The sequence below is a fragment of the Cherax quadricarinatus genome, chromosome 57, assembly GCF_038502225.1.
Source record: "Cherax quadricarinatus isolate ZL_2023a chromosome 57, ASM3850222v1, whole genome shotgun sequence".
NCBI lineage: Eukaryota > Metazoa > Arthropoda > Malacostraca > Decapoda > Parastacidae > Cherax > Cherax quadricarinatus.
Genome location: NC_091348.1, coordinates 21,274,778 through 21,298,502, shown reverse-complemented (window position 1 = coordinate 21,298,502; position 23,725 = coordinate 21,274,778). Strand labels below are relative to the sequence as shown.

Sequence of the window (23,725 nt, the reverse complement as noted above, 5' to 3'; positions counted from 1 at the left end):
TATGATTAAAGCCACCATTGTCTGAATCCCTGTATCATTCTTGGGTACTTGATTATGCTTCATTACACCCCAGTGAGTACCTAACACTAACGAGTACAGAACATGGGAATATATCCCACTAGAACGATTGGTAGCGCACTCGGCTCACACGCTGAGGTCCGTGGTTTGATCCCCGGTACGGGTGGAAACATTAAGACGTTTCCTTAAGACACCTGTTGTCCAGTGTTCAACTAGCAGTAAAATGGGTACCTGAGTGTTAGTCGACTGGTGTGTGTCACATCCTAGGACAAAAGTGACCTAATTTGTTCGAAATGCTCTGCATAAGAATGGGTTTCGCATATAGTAGTATGTCATTGATGTCAGCTAGGACTGTATACCTAGTACATGTACTTGTAGAAATAAAGATTATTAACATAGCTGACGCAGTTTCACACGGTATATAACAGTTTCCAGCGAATTAAGAAACTTTTGATACATTACTTTGCTGCCAGGCGTTTTTCTCTCCCATTTACATAATTTGCTTTATAGCTTTCTGTCGTAAATTTAAGATGATCGTTTGGTTAATTGGGTTTGAAGCCTATCCACTACGTGAAGGCTATTTAAGGCAGCCTTTTCTTTACTTGTGCAAGTGAACCACCAGTAAAGATTTTTTCAATACCTGATGTATAGATTAAAGTAAGTTTATATATACCGAGACATATACCACTACAGGTGTATATACACTGCAGCCTAAGTACATACACATTAACATATATACTTTTCACAGTATATAGAAAGTAAAGTTTATAGATTTACATAAAATTATTACTGTTGTTGTTTACACATAAGCACTAAACCTGTAAGGGCCACTGTACTTATAAACGAAACCTGAATGTGAAAAATAACGGTGAGAAATTTTTATAATGTCGATTTACGAAAGAGCAAATATATACTACAAAAAAAATAAATTCTTGAAAGTTTATGGAAATTTCTCCCATGTAATTATATATTTGACTTGTTTATGCGGCGTCATCGTGATTAACAAACAAAAGCAACATTTATGGTGAAAATGTTAGTGAAAACCAGCAAGTAGAGAAAGTTGAGATAATGCGCACCTAGCCTAGCGCAACCTGCTCTAATTTCCACTCTGCGCTCAGCCCCTCCGAGTTTAGTGCTTTCTGCGATTACTACTACTACTAAAAGTGCTATTATTATTACTACTAAATAATAATAATAATGTTTTCCCTTACACAATGAACGAGTTTAATGCTTCCTATGATTACTACTGCTATTAAAAGTGCTAGTACTACTAAATAATAATAATAATAATAATAATAATAACGTTTTCCTCCTACTGAACGAAAGAAATTTATGCAGGGTTGAAATAGTATTAGATACGAAGACTAGGTTGCAGAATATTTTATTGGGACATCTCACCCAGTGTACACTGTGACGTACTTATGTAATTGTGGTTGCAGGGGTCGAGACTCAGCTCCTGGCCCTGCCTCTTCACTGAGTGATACTAGGTCCTCTCTCTCCCTGCTCCATGAGCTTTATCATACCTCGTCTTAAAGCTATGTATGGTTCCTGCCTCCACTACCTCACTTGCTAGATTATTCCACTTCCTGCCTACTCTATGACTGAAGAAATACTTCCTAACATCCCTTTGACTCATCTGGGTCTTCAGCTTCCAATTGTGACCCCTTGTTTCTGTGTCCCATCTCTGGAACATCCTGTCTCTGTCCACCTTGTCTATTCCGCGCAGTATGCTATATGTCGTTATCACGTCTCCCCTAACCCTCGTGTCCTCCAGTGTCGTCAGGCCAATTTCCCTTAACCTTCCTTCGTAGGACAATCCCCTTAACTCTGGAACTAACTTTGTCGCAAACCTTTGCACTTTCTCTAATTTCTTGACGTGCTTGATCAAATGTGGGTTCCAAACAGGTGCTGCATACTCCAGTATGGGCCTGACGTACATGGTGTACAGTGTCTTGAACGATTCCTTACTAAGGTATCGGAACGCTGTTCTCAGGTTTGCCAGGCGCCCATATGCTGCAGCATTTATCTGGCTGATATGTACTTCCGGAGACGTGCTCGGTGTTATACTCACCCCAAGATCTTTCTCCTTGAGCGAGGTTTGCAGTCTTTGGCCACCTAGCCTAGTGTGTACTCACCTATTTGTACTCACCTATTTGTGGTTGCAAGGGTCGAGTCACAGCTCCTGGCCCCGCCTCTTCGCTGATTGCTACTAGGTCCTCTCTCTCCCTGCCCCATGAGCTCTATCATACCTCGCCTTAAAACTATGTATGGTTCCCGCCTCCACTACGTCACTTTCTAGGCTATTCCACGGCCTGACTACTCTATGACTGAAGAAATACTTCCTAACATCCCTTTGATTCATCTGAGTCTTCAACTTCCAATTGTGACCTCTTGTGTCTGTGTCCCTTCTCTGGAACATCCCGTCTTTGTCCACCTTGTCTATTCCGCGCAGTATTTTATATGTCGTTATCATGTCTCCCCAGACCCTCCTGTCCTCCAGTGTCGACAGGCCGATTTCCCTCAACCTTTCTTCGTAGGACAATCCCCGTAGCTCTGGGACTAGTCTTGTTGCAAACCTTTGCACTTTCTCAAATTTCTTGACGTGCTTTACTAGGTGTGGATTCCAAACTGGTGCTGCATACTCCAGTATGGGCCTGACGTAAATGGTATACAGAGTCTTAAACGAATCCTTACTGAGGTATCGGAACGCTATCCGTAGGTTTGCCAGGCGCCCGTATGCTGCAGCAGTTATCTGATTGATGTGCGCCTCAGGAGATATGCTCGGTGTTATGCTCACCCCCAGATCTTTTTCCTTGAGTGAGGTTTGCAGTCCTTGGCCATCTAAACTATATTGTGTCTGCGGTCTTCTTTGCCCTTCCCCAATCTTCATGACTTTGCATTTGGCAGGGTTAAATTCAAGGAGCCAGTTGCTGGACCAGGCTTGTAGCCTGTCCAGGTCTCTTTGTAGTCCTGCCTGATCCTCGTCCGATTTGATTCTTCTCATTAACTTCGCATCATCTGCAAACAAGGACACTTCTGAGTCTATCCCTTCCGTTATGTCGTTCACATATACCAAGAACAGCACAGGTCCTAGGACTGACCCCTGTGGAACCCCGCTTGTCACAGGCGCCCACTCTGACACATCGTCGCGTACCATGACACGTTGTTGCCTCCCTGTCAGGTATTCTCTGATCCATTGCAGTGCCTTTCCTGTTATGTGTGCCTGATCCTCTAGCTTTTGCAGTAACCTCTTGTGAGGAACTGTGTCGAAGGCCTTCTTGCAGTCCAAAAATATGCAGTCGATCCACCCCTCTCTCTCTTGTCTTACTTCTGTCACCTTGTCATAAAACTAGTAGGTTTGTGACACAGGATTTTCCTTCCCTGAAACCGTGCTAGTTGTCAATTATACACTTGTTTCTTTCCAGGTGCCCCACCACTCTCCTCCTGATGATCTTCTCCATGACCTTGCATACTATACACGTTAGTGATACAGGTCTGTGTGTGTGTGTGTACTCACCTATTTGTACTAATCTATTTGTGGTTGCAGGGGTCGAGTCTTAGCTCCTGGCCCCGCCTCTTCACCGGTTGCTACTGGGCCCTCTCTCTCCCCGCTCCATGAGTTTTATCAAACCTCGTCTTAAAACTGTGTATGGTTCCTGCCTCCACTACGTCATTTTCTAGGCTATTCCACTGCCTGACAACTCTATGACTGAAGAAATACTTCCTAATATCTCTCTGACTCATTTGTGTCTTCAACTTCCAATTGTGGCCTCTTGTTTCTGTGTCCCCTCCCTGGAACATCCTGTCTTTGTCCACCTTGTCTATTTCACGCAGTATTTTATATGTCGTTATCATGTCTCCCCTGACTCTCCTGTCCTCCAGTGTCGTCAGGCCAATTTCCCTTAATCTTTCTTCATAGGACATTCCCCTTAGCTCTGGAACTAACCTTGTCGCAAACCTTTGTACTTTCTCTAGTTTCTTGACGTGCTTTATCAAGTGCGGGTTCCAAACAGGTGCTGCATACTCCTGTATGGGCCTGACATACACGGTGTACAGTGTCTTGAACGATTCCTTACTAAGGTATCGGAATGCTGTTCTCAGGTTTGCCAGGCGCCCATATGCTGCAGCAGTTATCTGGTTGATGTGTGCTTCCGGAGACATGCTCGGTGTTATACTTACCCCAAGATCTTTCTCCTTGAGTGAGGTTTGCAGTCTTTGGCACCTAGCCTATACTCTGTCTGTGGTCTTCTGTGCCCTTCCCCTATCTTCATGTCTTTGCATTTGGCAGGATTAAATTTGAGAAGCCATCTGCTGGACCAGGTGTCCAGTCTGTCCAGGTCTCTTTGAAGTCCTGCCTGGTCCTCATCTGATTTAATTCTCTTCATTAACTTCACATCATCTGCAAACACGGAAACTTCTGAGTCTAACCCTTCCATCATATCGTTCACATATACCAAAAATAGCACTGGTCCTAGGACCGACCCCTGTGGGACCCCGCTCGTCACAGGTGCCCACTGTGATACATCATTACGTACCATGACTCGTTGTTGCCTCCCTGTCAGGTATTCTCTGATCCATTGCAGTGCCCTTCCTGTTATATGCGCCTGATGCTCTAGCTTCTGCACTAATCTCTTGTGAGGAACTGTGTCAAAGGCCTTCTTGCAGTCCAAGAAGATGCAATCATCCCACCCCTCTCTCTCGTGTCTTACTTCTGTTATTTTATCATAAAACTCCAGAAGGTTTGTGACACAGGATTTGCCTTCCATGAATCCGTGCTGGTTGGCATTTATACTCTTGTTCCGTTCCAGGTGCTCCACCACTCTCCTCCTGATAATCTCCATAACTTTGCATGCTATACACGTCAATGACACAGGTCTATAGTTTAGTGCCTCTTTTCTCTCTCCTTTTTTAAAAATGGGAACTACATTTGCCGTCTTCCATACCTCAGGTAGTTGCCCAGTTTCCAGGGATGTGTTGAAGATTGTGGTAAGTGGCACGCACAACATATCTGCTCCCTCTCTAAGGACCCACGGGGAGATGTCCGGTCCCATTGCCTTTGAGGTATCGATGTCCCTTAGCAGTTTCTTCACCTCCTCCTCATCTGTATGTATGTCGTCCAACACTTGTTGGTGTATTCCTTGCTGGTGTCCCCATCTGGTCTGTCCCAACAGAGGCCTTCCTGTCTCTACTGTAAATACTTCCTTAAATCTCGTGTTGAGCTCCTCACATACCTCTTGATCGTTTCTTGTGAGTTCTCCACCTTCTTTCCTCAGCCTTATCACCTGGTCCTTGACTGTTGTCTTCCTCCTAATGTGGCTATACAGCAGTTTCGGGTCAGATTTGACTTTCGATGCTATGTCGTTTTCATACTGTCGCTGGGCCTCCCTCCTTATCTGTGCATACTCGTTTCTGGCTCTTCTACTAATCTCCTTGTTTTCCTGGGTCCTATGCCTCCTGTACCTTTTCCATTCTCTGTTGCACTTAGTTTTTGCCTCCCTACACCTTCGGGTAAACCAAGGACTCGTTTTGATCTTCCTATTATTTCTGTTTCCCTTGGGAACAAACCTTTCCTCTGCCTCCTTGCACTTTGTTGCCACGTATTCCATCATCTCGTTTACTGATTTTCCTACCATTTCTCTGTCCCACTGAACCTCCTGCAGGAAGTTTCTCATACCTGTATAGTCCCCCCTTTTATAGTTTGGCCTGTCCCCTTCAGTTCCTGTTACCTTCTCCACTTGTAACTCTACTATATAATCAAAACTGTGTGTGTGTGTGTGTGTGTGTGTGTGTGTGTGTGTGTGTGTGTGTGTGTGTGTGTGTGTGTGTGTGTGTGTGTGTGTGTGTGTATTCACCTAATTGTGGTTGCGGGGGTCGATTCACAACTCCTGGTCCCCTCCTCTTCACTGGTCGTCACTAGGTTCACTCTCTCCTTGCATGAGCCTTATCATACCTCTTCTAAACCTGTGTGTGTCACCAGGGCGTGCCGCCAAGGTATCTAGATATCACACTACACTGGTATTCATCTGAGGATGTAGGTAGGAGTGGAAAGAAGGGAGCAGGGGAGGGGTGGAAGGGCAAGAAGAGAGGGGAGAAAATTGAGGGAAAAGGAGGGTTAGGAAAGGGGTTGAGGTTAAAGTTGAGGGGAACTGAGGGTTGGTCAGATTTAAATCTAGACAGCCTTTTCATTTGAGGACACAGATTTTTCACTACATTATCCACCTTTTCTTGTGAGGACACAGGTATTCCCTTACAATATCCACCACTCGCCAGAGGATACAGGTATCCCTCTACAATATCCACCACTCGCCTGAGGACACAGGTCCTCCCACAACATCCACCACTCATCCAAGGACACAGGTATCCCCCAGCAATATCCACCACTCATCTGAGAATACCTGTGTCCTCAGATGAGTGGTGGATATTGAAAGGGGGATACCTGTGTCCTCAGACGGGTGGTGGATGTTGTCGGAGGGATACCTGTGTCCTCAGGCCAGTGGTGGATATTGTAAGGGGATGCCTGTGTCCTCAGAAGAAGAGGTGGATAATGTAGTGAGAAATGTGTGTCCTCAAATGAGGAAGCTGTCTAGATTTAAATCTGACCACCCTACAATATCCAACACTCATCTGAAGACACAGGTATCCTCCTACAATATCCACCCCTTATCTGAGGACACAGGTATCCCCCTACAGTATCAACCCCTCATCTGAGTACAATGGTACCCCTCCTACAATATCCACCACTCATCTGAGGACACAGGTACCCCTCCTACAATATCCACCCCTCATCTGAGGACACAAGTATCCCCCTACAATATCCACCACTCATCTGAGGACAGGTATCCTACAATATCCACCCCTCATCCGAGGACACAGGTGCCTCTCCTACAATATCCACCCCTCATCCGAGGACACAGGTGCCTCTGCTACAACATCCACCCCTCATCCGAGGACACAGGTGCCTCTCCTACAATATCCACCCCTCATCCGAGGACACAGGTGCCTCTCCTACAATATCCACCCCTCATCCGAGGACACAGGTGCCTCTCCTACAATATCCACCCCTCATCCGAGGACACAGGTGCCTCTCCTACAATATCCACCCCTCATCCGAGGACACAGGTATCCTCCTACAATATCCACCCCCTCATCTGAGGACACAGGTACCCCTCCTACAGTATCCACCCCTCATCTGAGGACACAGGTACCCCTCCTACAATATCCACCCCTCATCTGAGGACACAGGTATCCTCCTAGAATATCCACCCCTCATCTGAGGACACAGGTACCCCTCCTACAGTATCCACCCCTCATCCGAGGACACAGGTACCCCTCCTACAATATCCACCCCTCATCTGAGGACACAGGTATCCTCCTACAATATCCACCCCTCATCTGAGGACACAGATACCACCCCTACAGTATCCACCCCTCATCCGAGGACACAGGTACCCCTCCTACAGTATCCACCCCTCATCCGAGGACACAGGTACCCCTCCTACAGTATCCACCCCTCATCTGAGGACACAGGTACCCCTCCTACAATATCCACCCCTCATCCGAGGACACAGGTACCCCTCCTACAGTATCCACCCCTCATCCGAGGACACAGGTACCCCTCCTACAATATCGACCCCTCATCTGAGGACACAGGTATCCTCCTACAATATCCACCCCTCATCCGAGGACACAGATACCCCTCCTACAGTATCCACCCCTCATCCGAGGACACAAGTATCCTCCTACAATATCCACCCCTCATCCGAGGACACAGATACCCCTCCTACAGTATCCACCCCTCATCCGAGGACACAAGTATCCTCCTACAATATCCACCCCTCATCCGAGGACACAGGTACCCCTCCTACAATATCCACCCCTCATCTGAGGACACAGGTATCCTCCTACAATATCCACCCCTCATCTGAGGACACAGGTATCCTCCTACAATATCCACCCCTCATCCGAGGACACAGGTACCCCTCCTACAGTATCCACCCCTCATCCGAGGACACAGGTACCCCTCCTACAGTATCCACCCGTCATCCGAGGACACAGGTACCCCTCCTACAGTATCCACCCCTCATCCGAGGACACAGGTACCCCTCCTACAATATCCACCCCTCATCTGAGGACACAGGTATCCTCCTACAATATCCACCCCTCATCTGAGGACACAGGTATCCTCCTACAATATCCACCCCTCATCTGAGGACACAGGTATCCTCCTACAATATCCACCCCTCATCCGAGGACACAGGTACCCCTCCTACAGTATCCACCCCTCATCCGAGGACACAGGTACCCCTCCTACAGTATCCACCCGTCATCCGAGGACACAGGTACCCCTCCTACAGTATCCACCCCTCATCCGAGGACACAGGTACCCCTCCTACAATATCCACCCCTCATCTGAGGACACAGGTATCCTCCTACAATATCCACCCCTCATCTGAGGACACAGGTATCCTCCTACAATATCCACCCCTCATCTGAGGACACAGGTATCCTCCTACAATATCCACCCCTCATCTGAGGACACAGGTATCCTCCTACAATATCCACCCCTCATCCGAGGACACAGGTACCCCTCCTACAGTATCCACCCCTCATCCGAGGACACAGGTACCCCTCCTACAGTATCCACCCCTCATCCGAGGACACAGGTACCCCTCCTACAGTATCCACCCGTCATCCGAGGACACAGGTACCCCTCCTACAGTATCCACCCGTCATCCGAGGACACAGGTACCCCCCCTACAGTATCCACCCGTCATCCGAGGACACAGGTACCCCTCCTACAGTATCCACCCGTCATCCGAGGACAGGTATCTCCATCACAGACAACGCCAGCTCGTACCTCGTCAAGGACACCGCCTTTCTTACTTGGTCTACTTCTTATCTGTATGTTTTTCTTGATTACTTCCTATTTTTCATATATATTTTATCCCTCTGTTGTTTTTGTTGTTGCTGGTATTGCTGCTGCTGCTTCTGTTGTTATCGTGGCTGTTGTTGCTACTGTTGTTGAGGTTGTGGTTGTTGGTGCTGCCGTTGATCTTGTTTTTGTTGTTGTTTTGTTAGGCGACGTTTTGGTCCGTTTTGGACCAAAACGTCGTGTGCACATTTGTCTCTTATTTGTGGATTGTGAATTGTTCCAACCACCACGGTATTGTGGGTTGTGAATTGTTCCCTCCACGCTATTGTAAATTGTTCCAGCTACGGTATTATGGGTTGTGAATTGTTCCAGCCACGGTATTGTGAGATAGTTGTGAATTGTTCTGACCACGGAATAATGGATTGTGAATGGTTCCAACAGCTGTATTGTGGGATAATTAAGAATTATTTCACCCACGGTATTGTGGATTAGTTGTGAAATGTTCCAACCATGGTATAATGGGTTGTGAATTGTTCCACCACGGTATTGCGGGTCACTTGTGAATCGTTCCAGTCACGATATTGAGGGGTAGTTATGAATTGTTCCAGCCATAGTATTGCTAAAGCCACGTATTGTTCCATTCACGGCATTGTTCCAACCATAGTATTGTTCCAGCCATGGTATTGTACCGTATTCTTCACCACGTATCGTTTAGGAAACAGAATAAAGCAAATGCAGCCAGGGTCAAGGAAAAGGACTGTTGAATTACGAGAATTTTCGGAACAATTGACGCCAAATGACTTCGAACAGGCGATAAATGACATGCCCATGCACTCTGCCCCAGGGCCAGACTCATGGAACTCTGTGTTCATCAAGAACTGCAAGAAGCCCCTATCACGAGCCTTTTCCATCCTATGGAGAGGGAGGATGGACACGGGGGTCGTCCCACAGTTACTAAAAACAACAGACATAGCCCCACTCCACAAAGGGGGCAGTAAAGCAACAGCAAAGAACTACAGACCAATAGCACTAACATCCCATATCATAAAAATCTTTGAAAGGGTCCTAAGAAGCAAGATCACCACCCATCTAGAAACCCATCAGTTACACAACCCAGGGCAACATGGGTTTAGAACAGGTCGCTCCTGTCTGTCTCAACTATTGGATCACTACGACAAGGTCCTAAATGCACTAGAAGACAAAAAGAATGCAGATGTAATATATACAGACTTTGCAAAAGCCTTCGACAAGTGTGACCATGGCGTAATAGCGCACAAAATGCGTGCTAAAGGAATAACAGGAAAAGTCGGTCGATGGATCTATAATTTCCTCACTAACAGAACACAGAGAGTAGTCGTCAACAGAGTAAAGTCCGAGGCAGCTACGGTGAAAAGCTCTGTTCCACAAGGCACAGTACTCGCTCCCATCTTGTTCCTCATCCTCATATCCGACATAGACAAGGATGTCAGCCACAGCACCGTGTCTTCCTTTGCAGATGACACCCGAATCTGCATGACAGTGTCTTCCATTGCAGACACTGCAAGGCTCCAGGCGGACATCAACCAAATCTTTCAGTGGGCTGCAGAAAACAATATGAAGTTCAACGATGAGAAATTTCAATTACTCAGATATGGTAAACATGAGGAAATTAAATCTTCATCAGAGTACAAAACAAATTCTGGCCACAAAATAGAGCGAAACACCAACGTCAAAGACCTGGGAGTGATTATGTCGGAGGATCTCACCTTCAAGGACCATAACATTGTATCAATCGCATCTGCTAGAAAAATGACAGGATGGATAATGAGAACCTTCAAAACTAGGGAGGCCAAGCCCATGATGACACTCTTCAGGTCACTTGTTCTATCTAGGCTGGAATATTGCTGCACACTAACAGCACCTTTCAAGGCAGGTGAAATTGCCGACCTAGAAAATGTACAGAGAACTTTCACGGCGCGCATAACGGAGATAAAACACCTCAATTACTGGGAGCGCTTGAGGTTCCTAAACCTGTATTCCCTGGAACGCAGGAGGGAGAGATACATGATTATATACACCTGGAAAATCCTAGAGGGACTAGTACCGAACTTGCACACGAAAATCACTCACTACGAAAGCAAAAGACTTGGCAGACGATGAACCATCCCCCCAATGAAAAGCAGGGGTGTCACTAGCACGTTAAGAGACCATACAATAAGTGTCAGGGGCCCGAGACTGTTCAACTGCCTCCCAGCACACATAAGGGGGATTACCAACAGACCCCTGGCAGTCTTCAAGCTGGCACTGGACAAGCACCTAAAGTCAGTTCCTGATCAGCCGGGCTGTGGCTCGTACGTTGGTTTGCGTGCAGCCAGCAGCAACAGCCTGGTTGATCAGGCTCTGATCCACCAGGAGGCCTGGTCACAGACCGGGCCGCGGGGGCGTTGACCCCCGGAACTCTCTCCAGGTAAACTCCAGGTCATGCCAGTGATGGTACTGGATGATGAACACCTAGTCCAGAGCTGTGTTGAGCTTCATCATGCCATAATAAAGCTCTACACAGAGTGAAAGGTTCTCAGTAATAAAGGTTTGCTCTTCAAAGTGTTTTCTAGCATTGGATAGCACCTGCTAGCCAATGCTGACGGTACTTTCAGGACACTAATGACCACGTTTCAGCTCTGGGACGTTGATTAAGGTCCCAGTGTTTGCGCACGTGTCTTTTAAACCACCTTTCGGCATCAATTGCCAAGATTTATAGCAATGATGGTGCTCATCCAGCGCTCTGTCAGGCAGGAGGCATCAAAAGAGGTAGAAAATATAAATTGTTTAATGCTCGCACAAATTCAGTGGAACATCTATACCAGGAATATCTTAGTTCACTCTGAGGATTATTTTGGAATACAAAAATATGGGGAGGAATAAGAGGATGAATACATTTTTTGGGAGGTGGAAAAGTTAGAGAAGGAGAGAGTGAGAGGGATGAGGGAATGAATGAAATTAGAGAGAGAGAGAGACAGAAATTACGAAAAGGGAGGAGATATAAAATTAGGGAGATGGAGGTAGGGAGGGTGAGGGTAAAGGTGGTATGTGGCCTCGTGTTTATCAAGGGAGTTTTTGTCTCCTCTTCTTTCCTCTCCCACTTGCTGCCTTACATGCTTCTTCCACGCTGGGGTGATCTTGGATGCGTGTGCTCACCTTAAATGTACTCACCTATATGTGGTTGCAGGGGTCGATTCGTAGCTCCTGCCCTTGCCTCTCAACGGTGTGTGTGTGTGTATGTGTTATTTTAAGTTGCTTTCATGTTTTGTTTTGTTTTTTTGTATTAATCCATCCAGACCATTTCCCATAAAGTTTACATTTTTGACAGTGGTTTTTGAAGGCACATATGACCTGTGTTTGTAATTACCTTGGATAAAGTGTTTATTCAGGTACAGGATCTATAGACGGTCCAAATTGCCTTACATAGCATGCTAGTGGCTTTGTTTTGTGCCTAACAATATTTTATTAAATGTAAACTAAATTTAGTAAGCTACACAAAGAAATAAAGTTTGTATGCATAAATTACCTATCATAACCCCCCAAAAATCACTTACATGTACTTGTTTCCACTAAGTAAGTTTATTGAGGTACAGGTACACATAAATACAGTTACATAAATTGTCATATATAGCAGCATATGTGTAGATTACCTAGGATAACCCCAAAAAATTTAGACACAGTGACTTATTTCCATTGGGGTCGTCTACTTCTGTCCTCCAATAATAATACATTCGTGGGCAAATGCAAAAACTGTAAGATTCTTGCAGCGTCTGGGAGATGAGAGGTAATTATGTTTAATCCGAGGAAGGGGAGGGTAGTTTAACGTTGGTAGGAGAAATGTTAAAGTTAGTGATAACACAGGAAACGTATCAAAGAAAACGAAAAATATTCTATTCACAAAAATCCCTGAGTCCATGCATTAGTTAGTTAGTTTAATATGTTTATTATGCACCCCATACCCATCCTGTGGGCGGTAGTCAAAGATTACAGAGGTACATAATGGGTCCAGGGACTGGGCCTCAAAGTTTTGATAGCTGAGCAAGTTACAGAGGTGATGAATTCACAATTTACAAAGGTAATGAACTCACAATTTACAAAGGTAATGAACTCCAGGTAGGTCTAGTCACAATCATGACAAGTTACAAAGGTATTTACAGATTACAGAGGTACACAATGGGTCCAGGGACCGGGCTCCAAAGTTTTGATGGCTGAACTAGGTACAAGGTAATGAACTCACAAGTTACAAAGGTAATGAACTCACAAGTTACAAAGGTAATGAATACTGTAAGAATGGTTACTTACGTTTATACATGGCTGCAATCATGAACAAATTTTAGAGTAATGAGCATTCACACTTCCACACCCGGTCACAACTGTAGTGAGTTATTGGTGCAAATGTTGATTGCTGAGTCTCTCTCTCTCTCTCACACACACACACACACACACACACATACAAATTCATACACACACACACATAAACACACACACACACACACACATAAACACACACACATACACAAACTCATACACACACACGCACACACACTCATACACACACACACACTCATACACACACACACACACACACACACACACACACACACACACACACACACACACACACACACACACACACACACACACACACACACACACACTCACACACACACACACACACACACACACACACACACACACACACACACACACACACACACACACACACACACACACACACACACACACACACACTGCTCATTAAAAGCCAGTGGGGTTTTGAGAAAATGGAAGGAATGGATGGCACGGGTGAAAGGGACTACTTAGTAGGAACAATCCAGTCTGAGGGACATAAGGTGATAATTGCAGTAATGTACAACCCACCACAGAACTGCAGGAGACCAAGAGAAGAATACGATGAGAGCAACAGAGCCATGGTCGACACACTAGCCGAGGTGGCCAGGAGAGCACATGTGGGGGGAGCAAAGTTACTAGTTATGGGTGATTTCAATCACAAGGAGATTGACTGGGAAAACCTGGAGCCCCATGGGGGTTCCGAAACATGGAGAGCCAAGATGATGGATGTAGTACTGGAAAACCTCATGCATCAACATGTTAGAGACACTACCAGAGAGAGAGGAGAAGATGAACCAGCAAGACTGGACCTTGTATTCACCTTGAGTAGTTCAGACATCGAGGATATCTTGTATGAAAGGCCCCTGGGAGCTAGTGATCATGTGGTTCTGTGCTTCGACTACATAGTTGAGCTCCAAGTGGAGAGAGTAGCAGGAATAGGGTGGGAAAAACCAAACTACAAAAGGGGAAACTACTCAGGCATGAGGAACTTCCTTCAAAACATTCAGTGGGAGAGGGAACTGACAGGAAAACCAGTACAAGAAATGATGGACTATGTGGCAACAAAATGCAAGGAGGCAGAGGAGAGGTTTGTTCCCAAGGGAAACAGAAATAATGGGAAGAACAGAACGAGTCCTTGGTTCACCCAAAGGTGTAGGGAGGCAAAAACTAGGTGTACTAGAGAATGGAAAAGGTACAGAAGACAGAGAACTCAGGAAAATAAAGAGATTAGCCGAAGAGCCAGAAATGAATATGCACAGATAAGAAGGGAGGCTCAGCGACAATATGAAAATGACATAGCATCGAAAGTCAAGACTGACCCGAAGCTGTTGTACAGCCACATCAGGAGGAAAACAACAGTCAAGGACCAGGTAATCAGACTGAGGAAGGGTGATGGGGAATTCACAAGAAACGACCGAGAGGTATGTCAGGAGCTCAACACGAGATTTAAAGAAGTATTTACAGTGGAAACCAGTAGGACTCCAGGAAATCAGAACAGGGGGGTACACCAGCAAGTGCTGGATGAGGTACATATAACCAAGGAGGAAGTGAAGAAGCTGCTATGCGAACTTGACACCTCAAAGGCGGTGGGACCAGACAACATCTCTCCGTGGGTCCTTAAAGAGGGAGCAGAGATATTGTGTGTGCCATTAACAAAGATCTTCAACACATCATTTGAAACTGGGCAACTCCCTGAGGTATGGAAGATGGCAAATGTAGTCCCAATTTTTAAAAAGGGAGACAGACATGAGGCACTAAACTACAGACCTGTATCACTAACGTGTATAGTATGCAAGGTCATGGAGAAGATAATCAGGAGGAGAGTGGTGGAGCACCTGGAAAGAAACAAGTGTATAATTGACAACCAGCATGGTTTCAGGGAAGGAAAATCCTGTGTCACAAACCTACTAGAGTTTTATGACAAGGTGACAGAAGTAAGACAAGAGAGAGAGGGATGGATCGACTGCATTTTTTTGGACTGCAAAAAGGCCTTCGACACAGTTCCTCACAAGAGGTTACTGAAAAAGCTAGAAGATCAGGCACACATAACAGGAAAGGTACTGCAATGGATCAGAGAATACCTGACAGGGAGGCAACAACGAGTCATGGTACGTGACGAGGTGTCAGAGTGGGCGCTTGTGACAAGCGGGGTTCCACAGGGGTCAGTCCTAGGACCTGTGCTGTTCTTGGTATATGTGAACGACATAACGGAAGGGATAGACTCAGAAGTGTCCTTGTTTGCAGATGATGTGAAGTTAATGAGAAGAATCAAATCGGATGAGGATCAGGCAGGACTACAAAGAGACCTGGACAGGCTACAAGCCTGGTCCAGAAACTGGCTCCTTGAGTTTAACCCTGCCAAATGCAAAGTCATGAAGGTTGGGGAAGGGCAAAGAAGACCGCAGACACAATATAATTTAGATGGCCAAAGACTGCAAACCTCACTCAAGGAAAAAGATCTGGGGGTGAGTATAACACCGAGCATATCTCCTGAGGCGCACATAAATCAGATAACTGCTGCAGCATACGGGCGCCTGGCAAACCTACGGATAGCGTTCCGATACCTCAATAAGGAGTCGTTCAAGACACTGTATACCATTTACGTCAGGCCCATACTGGAGTATGCAGCACCAGTTTGGAATCCACACCTAGTCAAGCACGTCAAGAAATTAGAGAAAGTGCAAAGGTTTGCAACAAGACTAGTCCCAGAGCTACGGGGATTGTCGTACGAAGAAAGGTTGAGGGAAATCGGCCTGACGACACTGGAGGCCAGGAGGGTCAGGGGAGACATGATAACGACATATAAAATACTGCGCGGAATAGACACGGTGGACAAAGACAGGATGTTCCAGAGATGGGACACATACACAAGAGGTCACAATTGGAAGTTGAAGACTCAGATGAATCAAAGGGATGTTAGGAAGTATTTCTTCAGTCATAGAGTAGTCAAGTCGTGGAATAGTCTAGAAAGTGAAGTAGTGGAGGCGGGAACCATACATAGTTTTAAGGCGAGGTATGATAAAGCTCATGGAGCAGGGAGAGAGAGGACCTAGTAGCAATCAGTGAAGAGGCGGGGCCAGGAGCTATGACTCGACCCCTGCAACCACAAATAGGTGAGTACAAATAGGTGAGTACACATGCACATATGTGGTAATGCTTTATTTACAGCTAGCAAAGTCAGGGTATTTCTCCAGAATGGTCTGTAATATACCACTGTGGATAAAATACTTAGCCATTTCTTGAACACTTCTGAGTGAGTTTCTAAATTCATTAATTTTATCGCACTCCAGTACATAATGACGCAGGGTGTGACAATAATCCATCTGGCAAAGTTTACATTTCGTTTGGTCTACATCTGGTGGTGGTGATTGAACCTGCCAAAGATACTTGTAACCCAGCCGGAGCCGGGTGGTAGTGACATCCAAGAGTCTGCTTATTTTGTTGGATGCACCATAGACATGTGGCTCCTCCTGCATGATAGAATGATGATAGATGGACTCACTGGTGTCAATCTCCCTGAGCCTTAAGTCCATAAAATTCAGCTGAAGTTCTTTTCGTATTATTGTTCTCAAACTACTACCTGACAAGCCAAGATTGTAATCTACTCCCTCTTTGAAAGCATACAGCTTAGCCAATTTATCAGTTCTATCATGCATCTGAAGACCAATGTGAGATGGAATCCACAGCATGTGCACTCTGACTCCACTGTCCACAATCCTACCATACCTGTGTCTGGCTTCTGACACAAGCCTGCCACAATTTATGCTTAATGAGTTGAGAGCATTTATGGATGACAGAGAATCAGTTACAATTAAACTGTCAATCTTTGATACATAGATGCATTTCAGTGCAAGGAGTATGGCAAACAGTTCTGTCTGAAGGGTAGAGGCCCAATTATTGATGCGTGCTCCAATTTCTTTAAGAGAGCCATCACTCTGTACGACAACAGCAGCACTACCAGCTGCACCAGTGGATTGGTGAACAGAACCATCAACGTAAATAATTTGCGAGAGTGTGTGCTGTGTGACTAAGTTATCAATACAGCTTAAGGCCTCATGTTTGGCTTCAAGGCGAAGTTTTGGTTGTGATTTAAGAAGTAGTTTGGGGGGAAATGGAGGAATGGTAGTTTGGAATGGGGTAATATTCCATGGAGCGGAGAAGTGCCACTGTTGCCTTACTTGACATAGATCATGTATCTGATTCATGCGGAGGTCGGTTCCAGTCTTTTCGATCCATCTGGAGGAGTGTTCACCAGTGCTGAGGAAAGTTTGGAGGGCTTCTGTGCAGGGGTTTGAATGAGCTTGCCTGAGCATATTAATCCCAATTAGGATATTTCTTTCAGTAACACGATCTCTGATGCTTGGAATATCAAGTTCTTTTTGCATATTTAAAATTTTGGCAGTACGAGGGCATCCTAGGATGATCCTCATTGCTTCGTTCTGCAGTTTTTCCAGCCCTCCAAGCTTCCAGTCAGACACAAGAGCAAGTAGTGGCGCAGCATAATCAACCAATGATCTAATATAAGCAAGATACATCATTTTCACAATTTTAACATTAGCACCATACCTGGGGTGAAGCCCTGCCACAACTCTAAGTGCTCTTAGTCGTTCTTTGTATTGGCGACAAAGTCTTGTTACAACAGGTCCAAGTAGTGGAACCTCAAAGCCTAGATACCTGTATCTGCTTACATATTCTAGAAGAGACCCATCATGCAATTGGATCTGACGAAATGTGCCTCTCTGTCGAGGAGGACGCCTATTGAGTATCTTTGTTTTATCAGTAGAGATTATCAACCCCAGGTCCTGACACGAGGCTAGTACATGATTAAGAATGGTCCATGCATTAAAAACGTGAATAGTTGTTAATGATAAACTAATGGAAATGTTAGTGAGTTTATTTAGATACAATTTTTTGACATGATTACAGTTGTCTTACATAGTAACATATATGAAAACTCAGACTAATATTATTGTAATTCATTTAGAAGCGCTAAACCTGTAGAGGTTATATATCGCTTGGGAATTAGGGGGGGGGATAATCGTGCTTGATCCGAGGAAGACGAGTGTGGATTCAATTGAATCAAGAGCCCTTCGCTAACATCAAAGCACCTCCTCCTTGAAGGTTATAAATAATGTATATTTATTTTTGTTATTGTACGTACATTAGATGTAAGTAAATCTGCTCAAGGACCCCAGTGGAAATAAGCCACTTTGCCTTATTTTTGGGGTTATCCTAGATAATTTACACATATGTTACTAGGTATGATAATTGTACTTGTATGTACCTGTACCTAAATAAACTTATTTGCTTCTACTCTTCTAAAAAAAATTCTTCTTTTCCTACCTCTAAGTAGACCGTAAAGAGTAATTGCAAATAGTTAAGTCAGATGCTGCCAAAGTGAATGGTTCTGGTCAGTATATCCAAATCTTCCTCTGGAGATACATTTACTACTGTTTATCTTGCATTGTATCTTTGCATTATCCCCAAACAGGTTCATATAATGTTTAATTAATTCTGTCAAGTTGTTTAAAGAGAGAGAGAGGGGGGGGGGAATGTGCGTACTCATCTGTTACGCTACAAGCGTAGTTTTATCAAGCTTCACTTCTCTGCTTGATTTACTCTCTCTTCATTTAGTGAGCCCTCTCATGCCTATTCTTAAAGGTGTGTATGCGTCCTGTCTGTACCACTTCATTGTCCAGGTCGTTCCATTTCCCGGATACTGAGTCTGAAGAAATATTTCCTAACTTCTCATGTTAACTGCCAGCTTTGCCCATATGTACTTGTTTCCTGCCTCTCGAATAGCCTGTCCCTGTCCACCTTCTCAATTCTTAGTATTTTGTATGTCGTTATCATGTCCATTGGTCATTCTGGCCTCTGGAGTCCTCTGGTGCGTGTACTCACCTATTTGTGATTGCAGGTGTGTGTGTGTGTATGTGTGTACTCACCTAATTGTGGTTGCAGGGGTTGATTCATGACTCCTGGTCCCTTTTCGCTAATCGCTACTGTATTCACCTAGTTGTGGTTGCAGGGGTCGATTCAGAGCTCCTAGCCTCACCTCTTCACTGGTTGTTACTAGGACTGTGTGTGTGTGTGAGTGAAAAGAGTGAGTGATGATGGAGGGTCTCAGTAAACAATGATTTAAGTTGTTACCTCTTTGGCTGGGTCATGGACATCTTTGCTCATCATACGTGTCCCGAATGTTGGTAGTTGAGTAGATAGTGGTAGTGGATGAACTAATAGTAGAGATGGTGGTTGCGGAAATAGACGTAGTTATGATTGTGAACATTTTATGGTGAGTGTACTTTTTAAGCTGTTGTTTTTAAATTAACATCATTAGATACTGCATCAGGTTTGGAGTTTCTTACACATTAACATTTTTGATCAAGATATAACTCCTGTGGAGCTGGAGTCTGTAGGTCTGAAGTCTGTATGTCTGGAGTCTGTGGGTCTGGAGTCTGTGGGTCTGAAGTCTGTGGGTCTGAAGTCTGTGGGTCTGAAGTCTGTGAGTCTGTTGTTTGTGGGTCTGGAGTCTGTGGGTCTGTTGTTTGTGGGTCTGGAATCTGTAAATCTGAAGTTTGTAGGCCTTAAGTCTGCAGCTCTAAAATCACTCACTGTTAAAGCAGATGGTGCAAAATACCCCCAGTGAGTACACTAAGAGATAACTAGGAAGCATCAAAAAGACCGAGACTTAACACCCTCCCTTTGTCTTTGAGGGGTATTACCATCAGGCCTCTGGCTGTCTTCATCAGGGAACCTGATAAGTTACCCAAGTCAGTTACTGATCAACCAGGCTGTGGTGCATATCCTGGACTGTGTGGCTAGCAATAACAGCCTGATTGAAAAGAGCAGAAAAGGCACAATATCGTGACTAGTTATTGACAAGTCAGCCTGAAACATCGTCATACGTTTCAATCTCCTATGTATGGGTCATTTGTGTACAGCCTGGCTGATTAGGCCATCCACCGGGAGGCCTGATCTGAGACTGGAGTACAAGTGTGTTGAGCTTTGAAACTGTTTCAAGGTTAGCTCCAGGTAATCACCCTGTTGAAATCTCCCACCTCAGACTGATATATGAAACTTATCCTTCATGATGCAATATAACAGAAATTATTTTTGTTCCTACAATGTACCCATCATACAGAAGAGGATAGCAAAAATAAATAGGCTGTGGTTAATGTATAGCTGCCATGTTTATCCTGTTTGTAAAAGCAGAGAATAGGAGGCAGTGTGTGTGACAGGTGTGCCTCACGGGAGTGGGTGGATGTGGAATTAAGAAACAAGTGTTCCTTAATAGAATCTTGTTTGATATTGTTTTAAATATTTACCTTGATATTTTATGCTGGTTTACCTTTCCTTGGTGTCCTGAGTTAATTTTATGTGCTCACATTTAAGACACACTCTTAAGGTAAGCTCAAGACAAATAGACTATACTTATACATGTTATTTATAAATATAGACCACTTAATTAGTTTTAGTCTTAAGTTAAATCTATGCAAAATACTTTGCATAATTATAGGAGTTTTCTGATTGGGAACAAACAACTACTAACTCAGCCTTATAAAACTCCATTCTTCCTTGAAAAAAATATACACTTGGAAAATGCTAGAGGGATTAGTAACAAACTTGCACACTAAAATCACTCCCTATGATATGTTTGTTTCAGAGGTGTGCGCGGGGAGCCGGGTGCTGGGATCACAGGGGCATGGAGGTGAATACTTCAACACCAACACACTGGCTGAAGTTGAACGTCCCTCTCCCCTCGACTACGAGTCCCTGCTTGAACGGATTCATGGTGACTTTGGTGCACGATCGGATATGGAGGACCAGCACGAGCCAGAATATGAGGGGTCAGAAACGCTGGTGGTGCCGCTCTACATCCCCGAAGGTGCTGTACCCATCAATCTAGCACGTATCGCCCGCTCTGGCAGCCCACAGGGTGTTGTTGAACTAGTAAATATGAAAGTATCACCTTCTGCTGACTCTGTCCTCATCCGGCGGATAGGTCCTGTTGGTGGCCGACCTTCCCTTCCGAGGCGCAGTGGCTGGCGACCCCCACAGAGGACAAGGCTTACTAGATTACCACTCATCCGCAGATCAGATCAAATGGATGAAACCTCTGTGGCCAGGCCCCCACCACCGCCATTTCTGTTGGCCGAGTTTGGGCAGCGGCTGCCGGCGGCCAACACTGCTCCTCTAGTGGCAGTTCGGCGAGTCTCTCTCTCCCATGCACTGCCTGATGAACTGGACGATATGAGCAGCACACGTGCTAAGAAGAATGAATTTAGCAAAGATTCTCAGTTTCTAGAAGAGTTTCACACTACAAGTGTTCCAGAAAATGAGGCACTGGACACATCTTCAGAAGCAAACGTTTCGACACCAACCACCAAAACAGTCCCCACAACAACCCAAAGTGATGATAAAGGCCCATTAGCCAGCAAGTTAATGAAATCTCCACTATCATCCACAACAACTACTACAGCAGCTTCCATTGCTACAACTCATACCACAACAGTAACTTCTAAAATGGAATCAGCCACAACAGTTACCATTGTAGGGCCATCACCCACTTCAACAACATCTCCCAGTACTACAACACCTACCACAACAGCACCCACTAGTGCAACACCTACCACAACACCACCCACTACTGCAACACCTACCACAGCACCCACTACTGCAACACCTACAACAACAGCACCCACTCTTGCAACACCTACCACAACAGCACCCACTACTGCAACACCTACCACAACAGCACCCACTACTGCAACACCTACCACAACAGCACCCACTACTGCAACATCTACCACAACAGCACCCACTACTGCAACAGTACCCACTACTGCAACAGCACCTACTACTACAACACTTACCACAACAGCACCCACTACTACAACACATACCATAATGGAAACTATGACAACAACAAACAATCCTACTACTCGTGAGGAGGAAGATATACCCTCGACCATGACCAACACACCTCCCACGACCAAATGGGACCGTCGCTCTGTTCTTTTCCCACGACCTGTGGAATCCATTCTTAAATTGACCAAAATTAAAACCCTAGTCACAACACCAACAACAACTACGACACCTGCCTCTACAACCACTGCAGTAGTAGCCAGAAGTCCTGTTCCATTAAGGAGTCTTCCTTTGTGGGTTAGCAGGTCAAAGTTATCACCTATTACAAGTACTCCAACTTCTGCACAGTCTCTTGCAACCTTAAATACATCAACAACAGTGAGTTCCCCAGTAATAGAAAAGGTTACATTATTTACTAGATTACCCAGTACAACCAAAAGACCCTTTATACCAACCACAGAAGTAATAGAACTCTTATCATCTACAAAGGCAGCGATCATAAAGGAAGCTTCACACGCTATACCAGTGACAAGGCGGCCGCTTCGAGTTTCAGTGAGACCAGTTCTTCTCACAATTAACCAAACTATAACATCAACAAATACTACAGACACAACAAAGTCACCACATGTTTCCCAAAGACCAGTGGTTGTTGTTGACCCTGAGAGGCCTCTGCCAGTGAGGATGATGCAAAGTGTCAGTGAAATCCTCAGGGATATTGCAGTTCCTAAGCAGATTGATGATACAGTATTTACTGAAAAAAAGGAAGATTCGGTATTGACTGAAAAAAAGGAAGAATCATTTGCAGAAAATCCCTCATTGAGTTTTTTTACAACAAAGTCTCCAAGGACTGAAGAAAGAGACAATAAATTGACATCAGAATCCAGTATTGTGTTGAAAGTGAACAGTGACTTTCAAAATGCAACAGAGAAAGGACAAACAAATCAGTCACCTACTAGGCTTATGGAAGTTGATAAAGACCAGGACAGCGAAGAGACAACTACAAAAGAGATTGAGCACAAACCTACTATTACAGGTTTACGAAAACACACGAGAATTCCTCGGCCAACCACTAGGTCTGGACACAGAAGACGAAGACCATTGCGGCAAAGAGTAACAATTCCTCCACCCATAACCCATGCTAAAGATTTCTTTATAGCACCCGAGGAAACTCTCGGCTTCATCTCAGCAACAGAAGAGCAAAAGATTACGATAACAACAACTTCGACGACTTTCCCACCAATCATTGTCTCAACAACATTACCACCACCAATTCTGACAACAGAAAAGTCTCCAGAACAAATAGTGATTGAAAGCCTGACAGAGATAATGAAGGATGCCACAAATAACAACAAGAGCAAAGATAAAGTCTCAAGCATTGCTACCAACCTAGAAGCACTCAACAAACAGCTGGCTGAGAGAGGTATCCACATCATTCATGCAGAGGTTGATGGAGTAAAGATTAAGCTTGATAATCGGACAATAACTCGCCCCATACTGCAGCCACTTGCCACCACATTCCGTCCATCAACATTCTATAATATGTCATCTGTTCAAGACTTCACTGAGAGGACCTCATCTAGTACTGTATCAACTGAGAGA

At 44.9% G+C, this 23,725-nt stretch overlaps 1 protein-coding gene across 4 annotated transcripts in view; it reads left to right on the top strand.

The window, feature by feature from the left end:
- Nucleotides 1–23,725, top strand: part of LOC128693526 (mucin-2) — a 156,617-nt gene that overhangs the window by 112,330 nt on the left and 20,562 nt on the right. For all 4 annotated transcript variants that reach the window (XM_070097409.1, XM_070097408.1, XM_070097410.1 and 1 more), the window contains exon 2: nucleotides 20,925–23,725. This exon is cut by the window's right edge and continues 1,140 nt beyond it. In XM_070097409.1, coding sequence (XP_069953510.1) covers nucleotides 20,925–23,725 — 2,801 coding nt within the window. The remainder of the gene's footprint in view (nucleotides 1–20,924) is intronic.